The 23,866-nt window shown below is 38.7% G+C and overlaps 1 protein-coding gene across 1 annotated transcript in view; it reads left to right on the top strand.

The window, feature by feature from the left end:
• The window catches only part of GUF1 (GTP binding elongation factor GUF1), an 839,924-nt gene that overhangs the window by 784,350 nt on the left and 31,708 nt on the right, over window positions 1–23,866 (top strand). The window contains exons 15-16 of the mRNA XM_044061397.1: window positions 9,605–9,724; window positions 9,822–9,858. Of these exons, the coding sequence (XP_043917332.1) occupies window positions 9,605–9,724; window positions 9,822–9,858 (157 nt within the window). The remainder of the gene's footprint in view (window positions 1–9,604; window positions 9,725–9,821; window positions 9,859–23,866) is intronic.

Genomic DNA, 23,866 nt, shown 5'->3' with positions numbered 1-23,866 from the left:
ATGCACCCATAATGACAAAACTGCCCAGTTCAGAACAATTCCATCATAAAAGTCTGCTCAAACTTCTACAGTCCACGATTATCAGTAAATATGCACAATTCTACAGTCCACCATTATCAGTAAATATGAAGAATTCTACAGTCCACCATTATCAGTAAATATGCACAATCTCTGAAGAAGTATGATAAGCTAGTAATATTGCAATAGGAAATGGATGGCAAACTGATAACAGGCTCATAGTTAGTATCTTAACTTTTTCAGTACGGCAGCATCCACCCCTTGTGGGAGTAGAACCAACAACCTTTTGCATCAAAAGCAAGTACACAACCTGTTGTGCTATTAACAATGCAAGCTGACTTAGCATAAGCAGCACTAAACTTCTCTTCCCCTGCAGCTCTCAGCTCCTTGTAAAATCTACTCAATCAACTGCATCTCAACTTCACAGCACAAGAAATCTGGAAAAAGCCAAATTTATTGGGTTGGGGGTCAAAAGCCCAAAAAACAGGGACACATTAAACATTGCTTGTATAATCTTGGAAAGTTGCTAGAATAAAATGCTGTGTTAGAACCATACATTTTACTGCCAAGGTCCCTGTGCAAAAGAGTCAGAGCAACATACCACTATGCCAAATCAGCTGCTTTGTGAAAGAAAAATGCTGTGTTACCACCATACATTTTACTGCCAAGGTTCATGTGCAAAAGAGTCAGAGCAACATACCACTACGCCAAATCAGCTGCTTTGTGAAAGAGAGGAAGACTAAAACTTAAATGGCTATCATTTAGTGAATTCAGTTCTCACCATAGCTGTCAACCTGTTAGCACAAAACACCTGGACAAACCCAGTAATGAGGGAATACAGCCCTCAAACATATTAAGTGAATTCAATTCTTGCCATCGCTGTCAACCTTAGCACAAAAAACCTGGACAAAGCCAATAATGGGGTAATACAGTCCCAAAAATAAGGACAAGTTTCAAATATTCATCTTATAAACTTAGAAAATTGCTAGAATAAAAGGTTGTGTTACTATGTATTTTCTGAAGAATATGAAGTCTGAAATTCAAATGCCTGTCAATTTTACTTCTGACGGAACAAAACAATTTTCAGCAGAGGCCCAGGGAGAAATACTGCAGACACATGTCTTTGTAAAATGACAGGACACTAGAGCAAATCCACACAAACACAGGGATGAGATGCAGACTCCACACAGAAGGCACCCCAGCCAAGAATCAAACCAGAAAACCTATAGCTGTGAGGCAACAATGCTACCACTGCACCATCAAATATGTAAGGAATTAAACATTCAGAAACCTGAAGTCTGAAATTCAAATGCTTGTCAATTTTATTTAACATTTGTTAATCAGGACAGTCTAACTTGGAACAAAAAAACAATTTTCAGCAGAGGCCCAGGAAGAAATAATGCAGGCATGTCTTTGTAACATTGGAGGACACAAAAGCAAACCCACACAAACACAGGGAGAAGATGCAGACCCCACACAGAAGGCACCCCAGCCAAGAATCAAACCTGAGAATCTGCAGCAGTGAGACAACAATGCTACCACTGCACCATCAAATATCAAGCATTGCAGCATTTAGAAACCACAAATATTATGAGGAACAGATCAGATCAAATATGAGGCAAAAATCTGCAAACACACAGAGAAGATGCAGACCCCACACAGACTGCACCCCAGCCAAGAATCAAACCTGAGAACCTGCAGCTGTGAGACAACAGTGCTACCACTGCACCATCAAATATCAAGCATTGCAGCATTTAGAAACCACAGATATTATGAGGAACAGATCAGATGAAATATGAGGCAAAAATCTGCAGTTTTTTTTTACAAATGGTGGTGGGTAGGGAATTCAGGTCCTTAACACCTGCATACAAAGTACAGGGTTCACGCCTGAGGTATTCCCTACCACACCACCATGAGTTTGTTCTAGCCACCATTATATAGCAACTGGGGCATTTACACACACACACACACACACACACACACACACACACACACACACAGACCTTACCTGGAGCGATCCCTTCAATCCATGCTCACGATCCCTTCGTGCCATTCAATCCATGCCTGCGACCTCATGATCCCTTCGCGCGCATCCCTGATGAGACTCCAGTCTGCCACCACGCGAGATTTCCCTGACGAGACTCCAGTCTGCCTGCCGACGTTGCAGTCCGTGTTGGCTCCATTTCCTGCAACAGTCTATGCAGTTACAACTGCATAGACTTCTGGGATGTTTGTTGTCAAGTGTTTCCTAATCCGGACTGCTGCTGAGACAGTTTGTGCATGCTCCAGACTGTCTCAGCAGCAGTCCGGACTAGTGCGCATGCAAGAAAGTCCGCAATTTTTTATCTTTATTTTCTTTCTTTTTTTTTTAATTTTTTACAGCTGGGGGGGGGGCTGCAGTCCGGCGGTCCAATAGCACGGGCCGACAGCTCATGCGAGCTAGTCGACTTAGTACTAAAGATGCAATTTTTGAGCTGGAAATGATTGAGATGGCCGACTCTTTTATGGAAAGGGGCTGTAATAAAGTTGTAGTACAACAAATGAAGGGAGTAGTGACTGGTTTAAGGAACGATACAGCCAAACCATATTTGAGTGGTAAGGCTGATAATACTGCTGTGGTGGAGAAAGCCAAACCAAATAGAACTATGAGTAAATTAAACTATATGATGAAATATAACCGGCATACAAGTCTTGTTAAGCAAATAATCCAAAAGAACTGGACTATACTTACATCCAGTCAAGAAGTGGCTGGTCTAGTAGGTGAGATACCACAATTTGTTTTAAAAAGAGAAAAGAATTTAAAGCAACATTTGTGCTATAAGGATATAAGGAGAGATAGTGTGCTACAAAAAACTATTAATAAATCTGGCACTAAACCGTGTTATAACTGCACACATTGTGCAGATATTAATATGGATTGATGTTTTCTACATCCAATTAGTCATAAGACATTTGAATTTAGTGCTGCTGGAACATGTAACACATAAAATGTGATTTATTTTGCTAACTGTGTGCTGCCAATGTTTTTATATTGGTAAGACAAATAAAAAATAAAAGGAGAGAATTAGTGCACATTGTTCTGATGTTCGTAGGCATGTTCTTACAAATGCTTTGGCTAAGCATGTAGCAACTGTTGGCGTTGAGCACAAATTTAAGTTCAGAATCTTGCAAGTAGTGCTTAAGAATAAACATGGGGGTGACTTAGTAAACAAGACAGAACTGGCTGAATATAAATGGATTCATTTTTTTAGAGCTGATCACATGCCAGGTCTGAATGTAAATAATAGTATAAAACCAATTTTAAAAGCTAGACATAATAGAATATAAGCCTTAATAAGGCTTAGTTTTAAAGGAAAAGTTTTTATAAGATGTGGGGCACTTTAAAGATGTAATTACTGCTAATATTTAGTTTGTATTTTAATTGGCTGTGCTGTTGTATATATGCCTGTGCTAGGTTAGGACAGTTTTTTGTAACACTGAAGAAGAGTTTCTACTCGAAAGCTTTGTTTTGCTCTTTATGCTGTCTGTATTCTGAGTCATTAAACTTTTGTCGAATGGTGGACATGGATTGTGTTTTTTCATTGGGCATTGCAGTATACTTAGATGGTAGTCTTTTGCCAGAAAAGCAGTAACATTTATTACATTTTTTTCTTGAAAGAATTTCTTACTTACCTAAGCAAGGCTTGAACCTGTAACAATAACATATCTTAATTTAATTAAGTGGCTATCTCAAAATTACAGCGTAGTTAGAAATAATGGCTATAGAAAGCATCAAACCTTGACTCTATACAGACAATAATTCATTAACAGATCAAAACTTTAATTTTCTTATGTTGACTACAAATAAAACTCGTATTTTTAATTTTTTTAGAGGAATTAAAATTGCTAATAGCATATTATTGAACTCGTATAGAAATAATTGTGAATGTAAATTTGTAATCTGTTGTAAGTTTAGAAAAATAGATTGTGAAAACTTTCACAAAGGCACATGTTATAACATGACTGTAATCAAAGTAGACGAATTTCAAATAGCAGCAACGCTGAATTCTAGCTCTGGCAGGTAACTACTAACTCATTACCAATTCTAAATAAAGTAAATGTCATTATTATTTTGCTTTGGAAAAAGAAAGGAAATACAGGGGAACCACTTCTCTCTTATGTACATTTCTGGTGTGCAAAACACTATGCATCGTAAATAGATCATGTCAGCCACTATCGTAAATACTAATGCTAGCAGTTGCAGACTTAAAACATTTGCTGTTCAGCATTAGATCACTGTTGCAGTAAACCTATACTATTTAGATTTTATCATGCCAGGGATAGAACCACCATCCATCTTTCAAAGATTCAGGGCACTTCCATATACCCTGACGACTGTGATACTCTAGGAGAACTGCATAAAAGCAGTGGTTAGTAGGAAAAAGTTTCAGAGCTTTCTTGCTGCTGAAGTGTGCTTCCGTCTGTAGGGTACATGCAGCAGGCGGTTGGCTATCGATTCTTCAAAACTGGGCAGATAAGTATCGTGCTGAAAAAACACTGATTTTTTTTCTGTAAATTTATAAATTGCATGATAGAAATATTATTTTATGGATTATCATGCCTGAAAGGTGATTTTTATCCTGTGAATGCTTGTGTGAAAAAAACTGTAAAATCCACATTTCTGCTTATTACTTAGATATTTATGTATAATTGTTGTGTTAGAAGCAGGACATTCTGGTTTTGGGTAAAGGCATTTATTTTTTCCCCTCAAAATTATTGCTTCAATAGATAATGATCTTTTTTTGGCCATTTTGCAGATGAGGGTTTAAAAAAATTGATGGAAGAGAGAAATTGATTCAAAAAGTGATCCAGGTTTTCTAACTCTCCTTTCCTAACTTCATTAAACATTTTTTTAACTCAGAATCCTTTTTCAAAAAAGCAAGGTAAGCAACAAGGTGCTAACAATCAGGATTTTTAAAAAGCTATGCAAGGAGGCTCTAAAAGGAAAAGGAAAGCCTCTGAGTACCAAGGGCAGACCAAATGTTAGAATGACTACCACTTCAGCCTCCACCCCACCCCGACATTGACAGTCTATCCCTCATTCTAGGCTTCCTTCTTTCCCAGTGGCATCAGACTGTCTCAAACAAATGGGCTCTGGGAATCATCCAACTTGGGTACATATGGCAGTGGAAGTCCCTCCCTTATTTTCAAGGGATTCACCTCATCCTGTAAACCAAACATCCATATTTCCTCCTGTTTGGTATTGTATGTTGTCTCAGGAGATCAGTTAGTATCCTACAATCAGGTATTCATTGATTTTTATTAGAGGATCTTTCTGGTGTCAACAAAAGAGGGAACTTGGAGAACAGGTCCCAGAGTTCAAAATAGTATCCTTCCAAACCTAGTTACCTCTCATTCCTCCCCGCAGTTTCATGGTAACTTTAGACTTAAAAGATGCATACCATCTTATTCCTGTTGGAAAGGTATTTAGATGATTTTAAAGATTTTCTTTATCTGGCTGACATTGTCTGTTCTCTGTCTTACCCTTTGATCTGCCTCTTGCGCCAAGTGTATTTACAAAGTGCCTGGCTCCAGTAATAGCTCACTGCAGACTTGTAAATCCATATCTTTCTATATTGGGATGATTGTCTTATATTTGCAGGCTCTTTCTTCCAATTGTAAAGACTTTCTGAGATGTGTCAACAAACACATTCTCATTATGGGGTTTTAACTGAACTTAAATCTTTTCTCATTTCATCTCACATAATAATTTTTCTAGGATGTCTTTTAGATACTTCCTTATGAAGGTTCTTTCTTCCTCATGACAAAAAGAACTGTACAGAAGAGAGACTTCCCCACCTTTTCCATCTAGTCTCAAACATCTACCAGAGAGTTTCTCATGATTCTGGATTTCACGGCTTCAGTTATCGTAATTCCCTTCACATGAGAAGAATTCAAGTGGTGTCTCAGGCCAGTCTAGTCTCAGCATTGTCACAATTTATCTTCCCAGATTCCAGTTCTGAGATTTATAAGAGTGGAGTTACTTTAGTGGGTGAACCAGTTCTGTCTCACTCCAGGTCTCCTCCTTTTCCCTTCTGCCTCCTTCTCAGTCTGTCACAACAGATACTTCATATTTTGTTTTGTTGGGTTGTAGCTAATGGAGTGAAATTGCAGTTTTTGAGGAACAAACAGAACAGACAAAAACACATGAATATCAAAGAGAAATTGCAGTAAGTGTAAAGGCCTTAAAACAATCTTTGTTCTCTGAGACCTCTGCAGGTTATCACAGACATCACTACAGTGATGTGGTGTATAAACAAAAAAGGGGGTACCAGATCTTTTCCCTTTTGCAGACATGCCATAACAGCCTGGGACTTAAAAATTCTGTTCAATTTCATACATTCTGTCAGAGCAAAACATTGTTGCAAACAAGTTGACAGGACCAGAATGACCCACGTGAATGGAATTTACACCCAGAGGTCTCTAGGAATTAAACCAACTGTGAGGAACACCTCAGATATATCTGTCTGTCTACCTTGAAAACAGACTGTTGGAAGGCAGAGGCTTTTTCATTCCCATGGACAAAAATGTTCCAGAATGCCATTCCTTCCTTTTCACTCCTATCCAGGGTTCTTCTAAAGATCCAGAAGAGCTCCCCAAAGATAGAGGTTGTGATACCCTTTTGGCTCAGGCAACAGTGGTTCTTTCTTTTTAAAATAGCTAAGGGAAATTACCACATGCTTCCTCACAGACTGGATTTATCCTCACAAGATAGGGTTGTTTGATTCACCCATAGTTACACTTCCTTCTAGTAACGGTCTGGATGATAGAATGTTGATACCATTTAAGTACCTTTTCTGGGAAATTATGCAGCAGGTTTATAAAACAGGCTAAAAAACTTGTTACTTGAAAAATCATATATGGCATAAGTGGAAAAGATTTTCTTGTTAGTGCTGTTCTAACAAACAGGACCCTTCCAAGGTCTGAATGCCTCTGATTTAGGATATTTATGGGCGTTGTTATGTTTTGTACTATCTTACTCTTGTATTAAGAGTCATCTTTCAGCCATTTCTGTCTGTCTACCCTTATGCCCCGATTTCTTCCTGTCTTCGAGTCAAGCAGTTTTTGAAAGGGGTTTTACTACTTTTATCCTCAAAGAAAACAGGTGGCTCCTCCTTGAGGTTCTAACACTTCTTTCATTTGAAGCAACTTATCATACTGAACTGAGGTTCTTAATATGGAAAAACAGTTAGTCATTGTCCTGACTTCTGTGTATTTGAGGTACAAACTCTTATGGTAAGTCAGCTATGCATTTTTTTCCACAAAGACAGTATTTTATTGAGAACAAATTATTTTATGTTGAAAATGGTTTCAGAGTTTACCTTGAGTCAATCTGTTAATCTCTGTTTTCTTTCCAGAATCTAGAAACAAGGAAGATAGAATCTTACACACTCTGGATATCCACAGGCAGCTCAGATACTACTTCATCAGAACTAATTCCTTCAGGAAGACGGGTCAGTTGTTTGTTTCCTATGAAAGTAAAAAGAAAGGATGATCAATGTCAAAGCAGTCAGTTTCTAGCTGGTTGTCTCATGCTATTTCTTTTGGGTCTATATCATATGAATCTCACAAATTGCGAACGCTCATATTATCGAACATACGAAGAACACCTCGAAGTTCTTTTTCTGAGATCGCAGTACAGTGAAGAATGGGATATTTGCCCTTTCCTCACTGTAGTGCGATCTCAGAGTTGAAATATATATTTAGCGGGGGGTGTGGAATAGGAAGTTCGAGGTCTGGTACGTTCAAAATTATGAGCGTTCACAATTTGTGCGATTCACTCATATGCTATAGACCCATTTCTTCTGGTGTTTTCATCCTTAGTCTCTTCCAGACAAGGTCAAGTGTCACTCTACTAAAGCTTCAAAATTTTCTGTGGCTTTTTGGAAAGGGGTGGTTTCTAGAAGTATTCTAGAGACAGCAATTTGTACCTCTGTACATATGTTTACAAAGCATTACTAACTGAATTCCTTTCCCAGGTCCAGATGTGCTCCTGGAATCAGTTTTCCTTCCTCCTCCCTGTACGTTCCTAAGCTGTGGTAATCTACTCAAATAGTTTAGGCTACTGTAACAGTGATCTAATATTGAATATAGTGCAGTTGGGTAAGTACATTTGCTATAACAGTAGCTTTAACAGACCACTGCTGCAGTTGTCATCCCTTCCTTCCATCTCCCTTATTTTGTTCTTGTTGAATTGTCAGGGTAAGAAAACATATTCCCATGGGTCTACTTTACATAACCAAAATACCACTTAACCAGCTTTCATAATGCTAAGATGACTTAACCAATAACCTCAATAGAAACCTCCCGGAAGACTAACTGGGAACTCCAAGTAAGTAACCAATTGGCCACACAATGAAATAAATTAATACCAAAGCAAATTGAACCCACCCATGTGGGGGCTTTGCCCCCAAAACCACCCCTAACTAAATATACCAACTCTGAAATTGCACTGCAGCGCATGTAAGGGGCAAAGTTCAACATGGTGGCCAAGTGGTTACTTACCTGAACTTCCCAGTTGGTGTTCCGGGAGGTCGCTGAAATCAGGTTGTAGGTTAAGTTGCCTTGACATTATGAAAGCCAAGTAAATGGTATTTCGGTTATGTAAAATAGACCAATTCCCATATGTGCCAGGGTAAGAAAGCATATTTTCATGTGCATCAGGGTAAGTAGGCATATTCCCATGTCTATTTAGTTGCGTATGTTGTGTATGTGTTTACTGGATTTTTCCTTTTCCACCATTTTTCCTTTTAGAGGTATTGCCTCCCTTCTTGAAGGAAGAAAGCTCCGAAACATTTGGCTCCATAATCAGTGCTACAGTGCAACTCTCCTTGAAACCTACAGTGGTTAGAGTGACTGGAAGGTGTCGTGCCAGCTTTAAAAGCTGGCCAGTGGTCATATCCATGGCAGGATGTAAACAAAACAGCTTAGGCTATTTCTTTGTTGCATTTTCTGGTGCTAGCAGGTGTAAATTGCTTTTCCAGTCTCTCTTCTGAATCTTTTCTACCCTTCTCTGATTGATTCTTATACTTAGTATACAATATTTTATATGCCCTACTATTTTTTTTCTGTCAGAAAATAAAGACTGCTCATTATGCACTTATTCTGTTTGGATGAAAACTGCAGTCTTGGTGGTTACTAATGGAAAGGAGCGGGCAATGCTGACTATTTCACCTGTAAGTCTGTAGCTCCTAAGTATTTGAGCGATGCCTGTCTGTCAAGTTACAGTTGAAATTAGTTTAACTGCCTTATTTTTAACTTCACGCCTTGATGGCAAATATGCAAACTATTGCTTTGTGGACTTTTGCTTCATTCATGGTTGAAAATGGACCTACTAGTTTCCTGGCTAGTTAAAAAAAAAAAAGAATGAATAAATGATTACTTACTTTTACAGCTGCTAGACCTATGAAATTAGAAATGCTTTTATATTGCCACCTACTTCTGTTAAGTGGGGAATCATGAAATACATTCATTAAATAACAATGTGAAAAAATGCAAAGTTCCCTTTGAATTCTGCTATTTTATTTTTTGTCAATTTTTATTTCAGGCAGAAAGCACACTTTATTGGAAAAGTAATATGTGAAAGGTTGAAGGATTCCATTCCTAGACAGCTGTTTGAAATTGCAGTTCAGGCAGCCATAGGCAGCAAAATCATAGCCAGGGAAAAGTAAGTAGAAAGTCCAGTACGGTGATTTTCTGACAAATTGGTATATTATCTTAGAGTTTATTTTTCTATTATACTAAACAAAATTTTCTATTTTCAGCATCAAAGCTTATAGAAAAAATGTCCTGGCAAAGTGTGTAAGTATGTTTTCTTTATTTAGAGGCAAGTGTAAAGTAACTGCTAAAAATGCCATTTCACTTAAGAAGGAAATGCATGTCTTACTTCAGTGGGGCTCTAGTAGATTCAGCCAATGGATTATACATTTTTTGTTGGCATTTATCCAGGGGAGAAAATTTTACTATATGTAGTCACAGGTGTTGTGACCCACGGTGACATCCCTTGTTCTGAGTAAAGACTTGCTGCTTCTCAAAATCCTTAGTTCTGTAGCATTTGTTGTATTTGTACTTCTCCCTTTCATTTAACAGGGGAGTATGACTGTTCCCTTCTAAAAGACATGTGGCTGGGTTAAGCTTTTGAAAGTCTGTATAGTGTTTCACTGGTCTTAATATTCAAAGGAGTACAGTGACTGATTTGTTTGCTCTGCCTTGGGTCTTTGTTTACATTAAAGTTTGAATTTCCAACTAACTTTAGAGTCTGTAATATAAAAGTAATTATTCCTCCTATGGTAGAGATCAGGACCTGATGTTTTGAACAGCCTTGCAGGGATGCACTACATAACATTTAGATGGTACAGGTCTAAAGATACTTGCCCCAAGGTAGATTAGCTCAGAGTAATGAGCAGAGGAGGGTGTGGACTGCTGTCTCCACAATATTCTTCATCCTGTCATCAGTCTCTCTTCTAGAGAGAGAGAGGTTACTATTGTGGGCTATATCCATACAGCTTAATGGCCTAGGAAAAATGCAGCAGAGAGAGGCTATTCTCTAACCATTCCTGGTAGAAAATCATAAGAGAAAGTTAGAGCCAGCATGTTCTCCCTGTCTTTACCCCAGAGAATATCACCAGCATTTGTAGAAGGCCCAGGGCACATTTCACCCATGGCATGTATGGCATCTGTCTCTAGCTATTTATTTAGTATTTGTTAACCAGGTATGTCCTGCTGAGCCAAGTACCCATTTTCATAGGGAGAATTGGAAACTCCAGAAGAATGTTACAAAGAAGTATAGTGAATCTAATTTAATTCTAAGTGCAACCAGACAACTATAAGCTATGTCATTTATGCTAATTTTTAATGTAACACGCAGTTAATCACATATAGACTCACCAGGTAAACCCACTCAATACAAGCCTCTTTTCAGGGGCATCTAGGTAGCACTGCATGGGTTAAATGGCTTGCTTAGGGTTACACAGTAGGCAAATAGATACTGATTGAATCAAACCCAGGGCTACAGATGAAGTTCATTAGCAACTTATAACCTTTATCTTTTGCAATGACTTTGCGAAGCAGTGTCTTCACTTCTTTTTGTGAGCTACAAGTAAGTGAAAAATGAGAGGTGATAGAGGTGATTGGTTAAGTTCTCTGGAAAGTTTTGTTTAAATTGCTACCTCTTTTTCCCCAGCTGTCTCCTAAGCAGTCCTTTACTGTTTGTTTATTGATTTATTCTTTGTTGACCAGCTTAGTCCCACTAGGCTATTAGCCTCTTTTCAGGAGAGACCCAAGATGGTATTTATACTACTCAGGGAAATTTGGCCAGGGCATCAGGGAACTTCCCCTACTTGTTCGTACAAGTGGACTATTTGGTGTGGCACTTCCTGACTTCCATTCTGGACATGTAGACAGCTTGGAGAAGCAGAAAGCATGGAGGACAGAGAAATTGTTGTTGAAGGTGTTGGCAACAAAAGAGCTGTTATTCGGCCAGCTATGGAAGCTAACATAATGGAGGATGGCCCAGGCGATGGGTAAAGTGGGGAGAATGGTGAGAGATTAAACAAATACAGGATAAGAGAGTAAGAGGCCAGATGAGGGAGATGGAGTGGAGATGGTCAATTCTGAGATGTTTCAATGTAATCTTTTTGTTACTGATATTGCAGCAGCTGAGTGTGTTGTTACAACCCTCCAATCTGGCACAGAAAGAGCACGTTTAAAAATGTAACCATAAGGGAAACCAAAAAAAAATGAAAGAATAAAAAGTATATATAACAAAAGCCTTTCTTAATAGTGAGAGTCCTAGCCATTAATGTTAACAGTATAAAGAACATTCAACACAGGCTAGGAGTATTGGAGTGGTGTAAAGTATTAGACATGGATACTATAGCATTAATAGATATTAGAATACCAGAAGAAGAAAGAATACTAAGTAATGGATTATGGGGAGGTAGGGTAATATGGACCTTTGGTAGTGAAAAGTGTAAAGGCAGTTATGTAAGGAATGTATTGAAGTATTGCACTATACGATGGTTATTATTCGAAGAATAAAACTGGATATAAAATTTAAGAATCACATTTATAGAATAATTATATGCTATGCATATACCTTACAAAAGCAAAGAGAAATAATGTTTAGGAAAATACTGGATTATGTGAGTGTAAATATGCAAATAATAGTAATGAGAGACTTTAACTGTGACTTAAGACACAGACGGAAACAACGGGTTGATGTTATAAGATATCTTAGACATGATTAAAAACAGTAAGATGCATGTATGGGAAAATAAGCACTGGACATATAAGAGATGTAATTTAAGAACTGAAATTGATTACTTTATAGTTTCAGAGATCTTAAGCATATTACATTGAGGGTGTAAAATTGCAGGATTACTTAGCTATATGGATAGAGATTCAAGAGAAAATAGGTTACATAAAAATAGGTGGAGGAATAAAAAGAATTAATGATTCGGAACTGTATGAGTATGTAAGGGATATAATACATCAACTAAGGCAAGATCGTCTAAACATGAGCGAATTTAATGAAGATGGTGAATTAGTTTAAAAGAAAAAATATAGAAAAGAAGTACTACAGTGTCAAACAATAAAAAGATTACAAAATACTGGTAAATGTAAGGAAATTAGTAACGAAGTCATTAAAAATGTAATAGATAATAGAGAAGAGTTTGTAGAAAAAGAGGGAATGCTGTGGGAAATGAATCAAGAAAACATTAAAAAATGTTATTCAAAGATATTTTGTACAAGGGAGAAATGAAGTAGCCGCACCTTATTTAAATAAAATGGTCAAAGAAAAATAAGAGTAATAGGAGAATTGAAAAATGAAAAAGGTCATATAGTGAACACACAGAGAAATTATGAAACTAGTTAAACGTGTACTGGATATCTTTTCTACATGTGACACTATTGACACTATAAGAAAAAGTAAATAGCAGTTGAGTAAGCTAACTGAAGAAGATAATAAGAGAACTGAAGAAAGTATTACAATGACGGAATTTAAGCTCCTTATACAAATATTACAAAGCTAATATCAACAAAGTTAAGTACAGTACAGTTTTCAAAACATACTAAAGCATAGTAATATATAAGACAAAATAACATTTGAGCAAGGTGTTCTAACAAAGCATTGAATGGAATTTAAACATAAGTATATTGGAGTACATAAATATAATTTGAGTGCATGCACTTATAGTTTCATGAGGTGAGAGGTAGGAAGGATTACAGGAGGAGAGTACAACAGTGACAGGTGAATAGGTTGAGTTTTGAGAAAGAAAAAAAAACACAAACGGATGGGGAGCAAAAATTAAATAGAGGCAGTCAGGTGGGGTGAGAGCATGAGCATTCCCAGTGAGAAGAGAGATGGGTATATATACATACAAAGATTTCAAGCACAGGTATCAATGCCCTTCTAGCTTGCCAATATACCAAAACACTTGTTCCCATAATAAATGTCCAGGCTGTTCTTAAACATATCTTAACTAGTACTTGCTTTAATGTAATTTGGTCATTTCTCCAAATCTTCTGGGTTTCTAATGACATGACAGGAATGGACCCCATTCCTAAGTCAAAGTATGATTTAAGTTCATGGAATTAGTATTGTTTCACTCTTTGATGTCAGCCAAAAGTGTTCTTTGCAGCACCAACAATGTGCCCAGTAATGACTCCTTCTGTAATTCGTGCGGAGTTGCATTTATTGTTAGCGTATCTAAATAAGATTTTAGACTCTTTTTTATAAGACCCATTGCTCCTACTACTATTGGAACTGTTTGGGTATTTTTCTTCCACATTGCTCTCATTTCTGTTTGCAAATCCTGATATTTTATAACTTTGCGTCTCTCTGTGCACAGGACACTAGTCACTGGGTGTGGCGATTTCAATGATCAATGCTGCTTTTGTCTTCTTTTTGTGGACCAATATTTCATGTCATGAATCTCCTACATAGGTTGTCTGATTCTCTCATACTTTTTGTTAACCCCAAATATTCCCAGAGGTAGTTGTCACTAAATGCCCTATATACACCTGAATAAGATGATCTCTTAAATATCTGTAAGAGACACTGTGCAAGTTCAGATATTTTAGTCTTTCTTAATAACTTAAATTTTTACATCCATGGATACCCTTGGTATATTTCCATTGCACTCTTTTTCCAGCTTGTTGTCTTATAGGGTTTCCATATTTTTATTCCATACTCAAGTTTGGGTCGAATGTAACTAACAAATAATTACCTCATTATTTTTGATTTTCTTCTTCTTCTTTCGGCTGCTGCCATTAGGCGTCACCACAGCAGATCATCTGTTTCCATTTCTTCCTGTACTCTGCATCTTGCTCTGTCTCACCAACCACCTGCATGCCCTCTCTCACCACATCCATAAACCTTATCTAAGGCCTTCCTCTTTTCCTGTTACCTGGCAGCTTCATCCTTAGCATCTTTTTCCCAATATACTTTGTATCCCTCCTCAGCACATGTCCAAACCAACGTAATCTTGCCTCTTTGGCTTTGTCTCCAAACCTGGGAAAGCCAAACACAAACAAAGCCAACCTTCACACAAAGTAACACAGGCTGAAATCCACTGATCCAAACACAAGAATTTATTTAAAACATGAAACCTTCCAACCTGGTGAAAAAATTATATAGTGCTGCTATTGCTTGGTGATGGATTTGCAGTATTCTTAAGACACTCAGTCTTGCTGGCTGGATTCTGCTAAAATTCAAAGTCTAGTTATATTTGCATTCACAGTCTGTTGCATACAGAAACTTGCAGAATATACACTGATAAGAGAATATACTTTGCAGCACCTGTCTTTAAGAGCAGTAACCAATAACTTTTATAATAAACCAAACTGGAAAAGCTTAAAAGTACTGTTCCAACTTTACTTCTCATATAGTACAGATGATGTGAGAGATATAACATTTACCTTAGGACTTGTGTCCTTACCATACCTCTAAACAACTGGATTTATACAGCTCTTTATATACAGTTTTTAGTCATGCATAAGAATTGCTTATCCTGTAGAAACAATACTAAACTTCCTTGTTTAACAATGTCTTGTAAGAGACCAGCTTATCTGACAGTGTGAATATCCTGTAACAGTGTCCTGATGTCCATGTAGAAAAACATATTTTTGAGGAAACACATTGTCCTGTATTCTATTTGAATCTGTGTATAGAAACATGTGTTCTTATGTCAATGCTGATAAGCATATCCTGTTTTTTATGAAGAAAAACATATTTTTGAGAAAACACATTGTCAGAGATCAGCTTTTCTGACAGTGTGAACATCCTGTATTTTATTTGGATCTTTGTATAAAACATCTGTTATCCTGTTTTTCCATGCAGAATAACATGTCATTGTTCTTTAAAAGCAGATTTTGCATTTTTGTTCTTGCATACATCCTGTTTTGAGTCTGTAAGGGAAAAATGTCCATTCTTTAAAAGCAGATTTTGTATTTTTGCTCTTGCATACATCCTGTTTTGAGTCTGTAAGGGAAAAATGTCCATTCAGCAGATTCCTTTTCCAAGCCATGGTAATTTAGTATGACTGCTGATCAGATATTACTAGACTCTGTTTCTGCATTTAAGCAAGCCTTTTCTTTCAGCATATTTACAACATAATTAATTTCAGACTAATATTAATAAAATCTAACACCTGGGCTGACCCTCTAATATCCTTATTCCTAATCCTGTCCACCTTGTCACACCCATTACAAATATTAACATCTTTAACTCTGCCACATCCAGCTCTGACTCCTGCCTTTTTGTCAGTGCCACTGTCTCCAACCCATATTACATAGTTGGTCTCACTACTCTCTTGTAGATCTTCCCTTTCACTCTTACTGGTACTCATCTGTCACAAATCACTCCTGACACTCTGCTCAACCCACTCCATCCTGCATGTACTCACTTCTTCACCTCTCTTCCACACTCACCATTTCTCTAGTACATAAACTCGTCCACCTTCACCACCTCTATTCCCTGCATCCTCACCTTTCCTCTAGCCTTCCTCTCATTCACACACATATATTTTATCTTAGTCCTGCTGACCTTCATTCCTCTTCTCTCTAGAGCATATCTCCACCTCTCCAGGGTCTCCTTTGCCTGTTCCCTACAATGTCATCTGCAAACATTATAGTCCATGGGGACTCCTGCCTGATCTCATCTGTCAACCTGTCATCACCATTGCAAATAAGAAAGGGCTCAGAGCTGATCCTTGATGTAATCCCACCTCCACCTTAAACGCATCCGTCACTCCCACCGCAGACCTCACCGCTGTCACACTACCCTCGTATATATCCTGTACCACTCTTACATACTTCTCTGACACTCCCGACTTCCTCATACAGTACCACAACTCCTCTCTAGGCACCCTGTCATATGCTTTCTCTAAGTCCACAAAGATAGTCAGTGCATCTCCTTCTGACCTTTGTACTTCTCCATCAACACTTTCAGAGCAAACATCGCATCTGTAGTTCTCTTTCCTGCCATGAAACCATACTGCTGATCACTAATCATCACCTCCCTTCTTAACCTAGCTTCCACTACTCTTTCCTATAACTTCATGCTGTGACTGATCAATTTAATCCCTCTATTGTTACTAAAGCTTTACACATCACCCTTATTCTTAAAAATCGGTACAGAAACCCTTTTTCTCCATTCCTCAGGCATCCTCTCACTTTCCAAGATTTCATTAAACAATTTAGTTAAAAACTCCACTGCCATTTCACCTAAACACCTCCATGCTTCCACAGGTATGTCATCTGGACCAACAGCCTTTCCATTCTTCATCCTTTTTATAGCTATCCTTACTTCCTCCTTACTAATCAATTGCACTTCATGATTCACTATCTCACACATCATCAAACCCTCTCTTCCTCTCATTCTCTTCATTCATCAGACCCTCAAAGTACTCTTTCCATCTGCTCAACACACTCTCCTCGCTTGTGAGTATGTTTCCCTCATTATCCTTTATCACCCTTACCTGCTGCACATCTTTACTAGCTTGGTCCCTCTGTCTAGCCAGTCGATACAGGTCCTTTTCTCCCTCCTTAGTTTCCAACATTTCATACAACTCTTCCTATGCCTTATCCTTAGCGTTCGCCACCTCTCTTTGCCATGCACCTCATCTTCTTATACTCCTGTCTACTTTCTTCATCTCTCTGACAATCCCACTTCTTCTTCGCCACCCTCTTTCTCTGTATACTCTCCTATACTTCCTCATTCCGCCACCAGGTCTCCTTGTCCTCCTTCCTCTGTCCAGATGTCACACCATGCACCTTTCTAGCCATCTCCCTTACTAGCTCTGCTGTAGTTACCCAGCTATTCGGTAACTGCACTGCCACCCAGTGCCGGTCTTAACTCTTCCCTGAACTCCCCCTCACAATTACCCTTTTTCAATTTCCATCATTTGATCCTTGGTGCTGCCCTCACACTCCTCCTCTTGATCATCAGTATCATCCTACAAACCACCATCCTGTGCTGCCTAATTACACTTTCCCCTGCCATCACTTTACAATCTTCATTTTTGATTTTCTAAACTTTATAAATCTTTTTTTATACAACCTATAGTTCTATAACTATCATTAACCAATTGGTTGGTATGATTAGAAAAACTCATAGCTGAATCTACCCATATACCCACGTCCTTAAATGAGTCTACAGTTTCAATCACTGTGTGCTGTATTAAATGTTCACCTTTCAGTTTATGCCTACCATGTCTCATACGCTTAGTTTTTTATGTATTTGTCAGCATATTATTCTTCTGTGCCCAAATGGGCAATTTAGTCAAGTTATTTTGCAGACATGCCTTATCTGTAACACATATAATCAGTTTAACCAATTTCAGGTCATCTGCATATAGACTGTAGAACACCTCAGATGAAAAATTTAGGTCTGAGAAAAGGTCCTAGGATAGAGCCCTTTGGGACACCCTGAGTGTAACCAAGGATTTTGCCTGTCCAGTTGCTGTATGATACTTGCAGCTCTCCGTCTTATCAAGAGTACATCAATACCTAGTTGCACTGATTTATTGATCTGTGTTTTGTGTTATGACCCTGTCAAATGCTGAAGTTAAATCTACAGTGGATATAAAAAGTGTACACACCCCTGTTAAAATGCCAGGTTTTTGTGATATAAAAAAATGAGACCACAATAAATAATTTCAAAACTTTTCTCACCTTTAATGTGACCTATAACCTGTACAATGTAATTGAAAAACAAACAAATCTGTTAGGGGGGAAAATATAAAAAATAAAAAAAACGTGCAATAAGCCGGTTGCATACATGTGCACACCCTTAAACTAATACTTTGTTGAAGCACCTTTTGATTTAATTACAGCATTCAGTCATCTTGGGTACACACCTACCATCAATTAAAAAGACTCTGATTAACCCCAAATAAAGTACAGCTGTCCTAGTAGAATTTTCCTGACATTTACTCAGTTGCCTGCTACAGCAAAAGTCATGGTTCACAGAGAGCTTACAAAGCATCAAAGGGATCTCATGTTTGAAAGATTTCAGTCAGGAGAAAGGGTACAAAAAGATTTCCACAGCATTGGATACACCATGGAACATAGTAAACACAACCATCAAAAAGTGGAGAAAATATGGGACAACAGTGTGAGATTTGACATAGTCTGCTTTCAGCAGTGAACAAGTTAAAAATGGCTTTCAGCTAATTTGTCTGAAAATGTAAAATAAATACTCTGCTTTTGGTGTAATACAAGTGCACATAGTTTATATTCTTGGCAAGAAGGCATATGGCCTGGCATTCTTTGTTATTAGAAGTCAGAATTAAAATATTTTATCTTTATAAACTATGCAGTTTGTGAAATTTATTATCTACAAGCAGGTCAAATGAATTCTTGTATGCAGCTGTGTCTCATCAACAGGGCATGCAGGATAAGAGCAAGGCTGATGAGTTATTCTTCATGAACGAAATAATGAAACTTGAGAAACAAACTGCCAACAAACTGTTCTGTTTGCCATTTCATCCTGAAGACTCTTAATAGTCAACTTTCCTCTTTGGCCATATATTTAGAAAACAAACATCTTAAGCTTTTGGCAAAAGATGCCATGGAATGAACTTCCTCCTTCGACGGTCAGCCTTCTGCAAAGAAGGTGGCCAAGAAAGCTAGGTCTGATTCTTCTACTGTGCCACGTCCACCAAACATCTCGCTCTAAGCTAGTGAAAACCTGGAAAATCACCCGGCTTCTTTGTTGGATTCCTCTGCTGTGACTGCTTCAGAGGCCAGCAAGGATCCGGCTTCATGCATGTCCCTGGAGACCTTGAAGCTGTCCACTTCAGATGGTCTGGTGGAGCAGCAGCTGATTATTACTGAAGGGCCTAGGGGTGTTCCTCAGATTTTGGTTGGGGAAGAGGTACCGACTACTGTTATAGAGTGTCACATGAGATTTGAGCCTTCTAAGTTTTAAAAGGCTGATATCCCTTTAAAGAAGAAACAAAAAAACTAAACATGTTTCTCTTGCTCCTAAGGACCTTCAGAGTGAATGGCAGAATTATACTCAGAGTTTGTTTAAACTCATTAGGTCCGAGTGACGTCTCCAGGTGCATCTGCAGTTAACTCCTACTAATGCCTCTAGGCATCAAATATTACTTGTTCATGTTTGCATCAGTAATTCCAAAACCATGCTATGTACAAGGTTTTAAAAGATTTCACCTTAAAGCTTACACAATAGCAAACTCAACTGAATTAATATTTGACCTCTGTCTAGTGCAGGTAAATAGATATTAGCTGTTGTTTTTATGATATTAATTTATATAGATATAATTTTCACATTTTTCTAAATATCTTAGCAATCAAGGACAGAACTCCATAGCCTCATATGAAAGTTCTCAGCTAGATGAATAAAGTGCTGCTGACAGTATGTGTATAACTTGAGTGGCTGCTGAGATATTGTAAGTTGTTTACAAAATATGACAAATGTAATAGTTAATGTGTTTACTGTGGCTTCTAAAATTCAGTTTAAGACCTAGAACGTAACAAATATTGCCACTATAAAAATAGTTTGTGTTGAAGAGTGTGCCATTTATACTTCTTTCATAACCCTGACGATTCCAGTGATATGAACATTTGTTTGAAATGTGAGGACATTATTTGATTCTGTAAAAAAGCTTTGGCTCCTCCCATTGGAAGTTACAGTGCAAACTTCCTGAGCTCCATTGCAGTGAATGAGTTAATCCCCTTATGGCTTTGAAGCCTCCTCAAGGAGTTTCTTTTCCAGCTCCCCCATTGTCTTCTGCTCCTCTTAAGTGATCTAAAAAGATTCCTCGGAGGAGGAAGAATCACTTGCCTATTCTTTCCAGATTCCTTCTCCTTTAGACTGTGGTTCTGAAGAATAGGAGTTCACTAGTCCTGACTCTCCTTTTGAGGAGATTGCCTTTGGGGCACAGTTTCCAGAATGATAGAATTTTTCAAAAGGGATTGTGCCCTGGTGTCTGAGGTTCAGAATAGGTATTATGAGCTTCTGAAAATGTACTCTCCTAGGCCTCTGCTATTCCTCCTGTTCTGGCTGCCTTATTGGAAGCCTTTCCTACTGCATCTCAGGCTCCTGAGTCCCAGCCCCCTGCTCCCAAAAAACCTGATAGGTTTTATAAGGTGCCTGAAGAATGCAAGTTCCTTTATAAGTGCCCCTCTGCTGACCCTTCCGTGGTGTCTGTGGCAACTGACAAGCCATCAAAGTTACTGCTTTCTACAAAGTTGCTTCCTTCTGATAAAGACAACAGAACTATGGAAATATTGTATAAGAAGGTATATACCTCTGCTACCCTTGCTTTAGGGTTGTAAATTACCAGACCCATATGACAAGATATATTTTGGCTCTTCTATCTCTGGCCTTTCAGGTTATTTCTGACCTTCCTGTCCCTGAGGGGAAGAATTCTGCTCTCTCCTCACTGGGAACTTATTCCAAGGTGGCTCGCCATTCTATTAAATGCAGTTATGATGCAGCAGATACTTCTTCTAGGGCTGCTGCTTTTGGTTCTGTGCTGAGGAGATATTCCTGGCTTTGTCTTCAACCTTTGACTGATCATAGTAAGTCTAAGTTGGTGGATGCTCCTCTGGATAACAAGCATTTGGTTGGTGCTACTGCAGAATTGTTTAAGTTCCTACAGGAAAGGGTAAGGCCTTACAGGGTCTAAAATATATTTTTGTTTCTCCTGTACTTAAATTCCAAAGGAATTACCCTAATAAGCTGACCTTTGTTCATAGGCAGTCTCGCCATCCCCGAAAGGTAAGAAGGTGGTAAAAGCACTCCTTCTCCTAATGTTACACAGCCTCCTTTAGCTCAGAAATCTCCTTTTTCTGACAAACCAGGTGTTGTTTGACTAACCTGTTCTCCTCAGCCACATTCCTCTTTCTCTTCATCTTTCCCTGTCTCTTCCTCTTTGGTTAATGGTTACTCAAGATTCCTAGATTCTTTCCATCATTCACTAAGGCTACTATCTGGCCTGGAAAACTCACCCCCCTTTATTGGGCTTTCTTCAGCCCTATCAGGAACAATTAACCTTTTTTCTCTAAGTGCTTCAGGGTCTCTTGACTTAGGGAAGTATTCAGGAAGTTTCAGTTTCTCAAAGGGGGAAGGGGTTTTATTCCAGAATGTTCTTGGTCCCCAGGAAAGATGACACTTGAAGACCCATGCTGGAACTCTCTTACGTAAACACCTTTTTAAAGGTCCCTTCCTTTCATCAAGCTTTGTTTCCTCCATTCCTTCATCAGGCTTTTCTAGTTTCTGTGGGCCTCAAAGGTGTTTACCTTCATATTCCTGTTCACCCCCCCTTTCAGGAAGTCTGTACATTTCTCTGTTGCTTCCTGGCATTTTCAGGTCTCTGCTCTACCCTTTGGCCTCTCTAGTGACCTACGGGTATTCACCAAATGCTTAACTTCTGTGATTGTTTTTTGCAGGCTAAGGGGGTTACAGGTCTTTCCCTACCCAGACAACCTGCTTTTTCTGTTGTCACTTAATCCAGGGCTTCCTTTTCTAGCTCCACTCCCTTCTCAGAAGTTGTTCACAGATGCTTCAGATGTGGGATGAGGACTTCCTTTGACTGTCTAAAAGTCCAGGACCTCTGGTCGCTTCAACAAAATAAAGACCATATCAGTCTCAAAGAGATGAGAGCTCTTCTGTTGGCTGTTCAGGCATTTCATCCTCTTTTCACTCCAGGGCACTTTAAAGTATTTGCAGACAATATCACAGTGATGTGGCATGTCAACAAGCAAGGGGGAAGAAGATCTTATCTCCTTTGCAGGTTAGCACTTCAGTTGTGGGAGCTAACTATCCAGTATCAAGTGATGCTTCAGGCAGTTTACATTCCCTCAGGTTGGAACATTGTGGCAGACTCTCTGAGCAGGCCATAACACAATCGGGTGCTTCACAGGTATGTGTTTCTGGACATTGTCCACCAGTGGGGTACTCCTCAAGTAGATCTTTTTGCCTCACCTCTGAACAGACAGTTTCTTCTTTTTTATGCCAGAGTCCCATGTCCTCTCACCTGGAAGGTGGACACACCTTCCTCTCATTCCAAAAATCCTGTTCAAAATAAAGCAAGATGCTCACAAAATCTTACTTGTGTCTCCCTTTTGGCCCAGACAGCATAGGTTCCCTCTTCTTCCGCATTTAGCCTTGGGGCAAGCATAACAGTTTACCTCTCTGGGTGGTCCTACTCACACAAAGCAAGGGGTTTCTCATCCATCCCCACTTGTCCATTCTTCAAATGACACTGTGGGTGATAGGGATTTTGTCCCTTTTAGGCACCTATTTTTCTGAGAACATGCTTTGGGTTCTGAGGAGACCAGGAAACCCGCTACCAGAAAATCTGATTTAACCGAATGGAAGAGATTTTCTGTCTAGTGCCTTTGTCGTAAACTGGATCCACTTTCTGTGGAAGTTCCTTTGGTTCTTTCTTATTTGTGTGAATTGCTCACTGCTGGGTTAGCGTACTCTTCTGTTAAATCCCACCTGTCAGCCATTTCTACTTGTCTGCCGTTCACTCCCCCTTTAGCTTCTAGAGTCGTGGTCAAACAATTTTAGAGGGGTCCTTCATATTAGGCCTCCTAGGAACCTATCCCTCCTTCCTGGGACCTTAATTTTGTACTGGAAAAATTGACTTGGGCTCCTTTTAAGCTTGCAGCTTCAGCTTCCTTACAGCATTGTTCCTGAAAGGCTAGTTCTTTTGGCCCTTACCTCATCCAGGTGGGTGTATGAGCTGCAGACCCTTATGGCTGTTTCTCCCTTTTTAGTTTTCCATAAGGACGGGATATCTCTTCGTATTAACCCTTCTTTTATGCCCAATGTGTTTAATGAGTTGTCTCTTAATCAGTCTATTCATTTGCCCATTTTTTCCTTCTCCACAGTCTGCTAGTGAGAAGGTTCTTCACACCTTGGGTTTGCATAGGCAACTCAGATATTATTTAGATAGAACTAAAGACATTTTAAAATCTGAGCAGCTTTTTGTTTATTTTCATCCTAGGTCTTTAGGTTTGGCTGATTCTAAGCAAACCATTTCTTCCTGGATGTCTAAAGCCATTTCCTTCTGTTACCCCTTTCACTGGAAAAGCCTTCCTTCGTCTGTTAAGGCTCATTCTACCAGGGCTGTGGCTTTTTCTGGTGCTTTTTTCAAAGGTCTGGATACTAATTCCATTCTTGAGGCAGCTAATTGGACTTTTGTCTGTACTTTTACCAAGCACTATAAGTTGGATTCTGTCTCTTGGTTTAGAGCAGGATTTGCCAGGGCTATTCTGCATAGCTTTCTTGAGAGCTCCCAGCTTTCTTCCTGAGCTTTTGTATTGT

This window comes from Protopterus annectens, chromosome 2.part0 (genome assembly GCF_019279795.1).
Source record: "Protopterus annectens isolate FY-2018-M chromosome 2.part0, PAN1.0, whole genome shotgun sequence".
NCBI classification, from domain to species: domain Eukaryota; kingdom Metazoa; phylum Chordata; order Ceratodontiformes; family Protopteridae; genus Protopterus; species Protopterus annectens.
The sequence above is the reverse complement of the archived record's forward strand: the minus strand, read 5'-3'. Positions and strand labels throughout refer to the sequence as shown.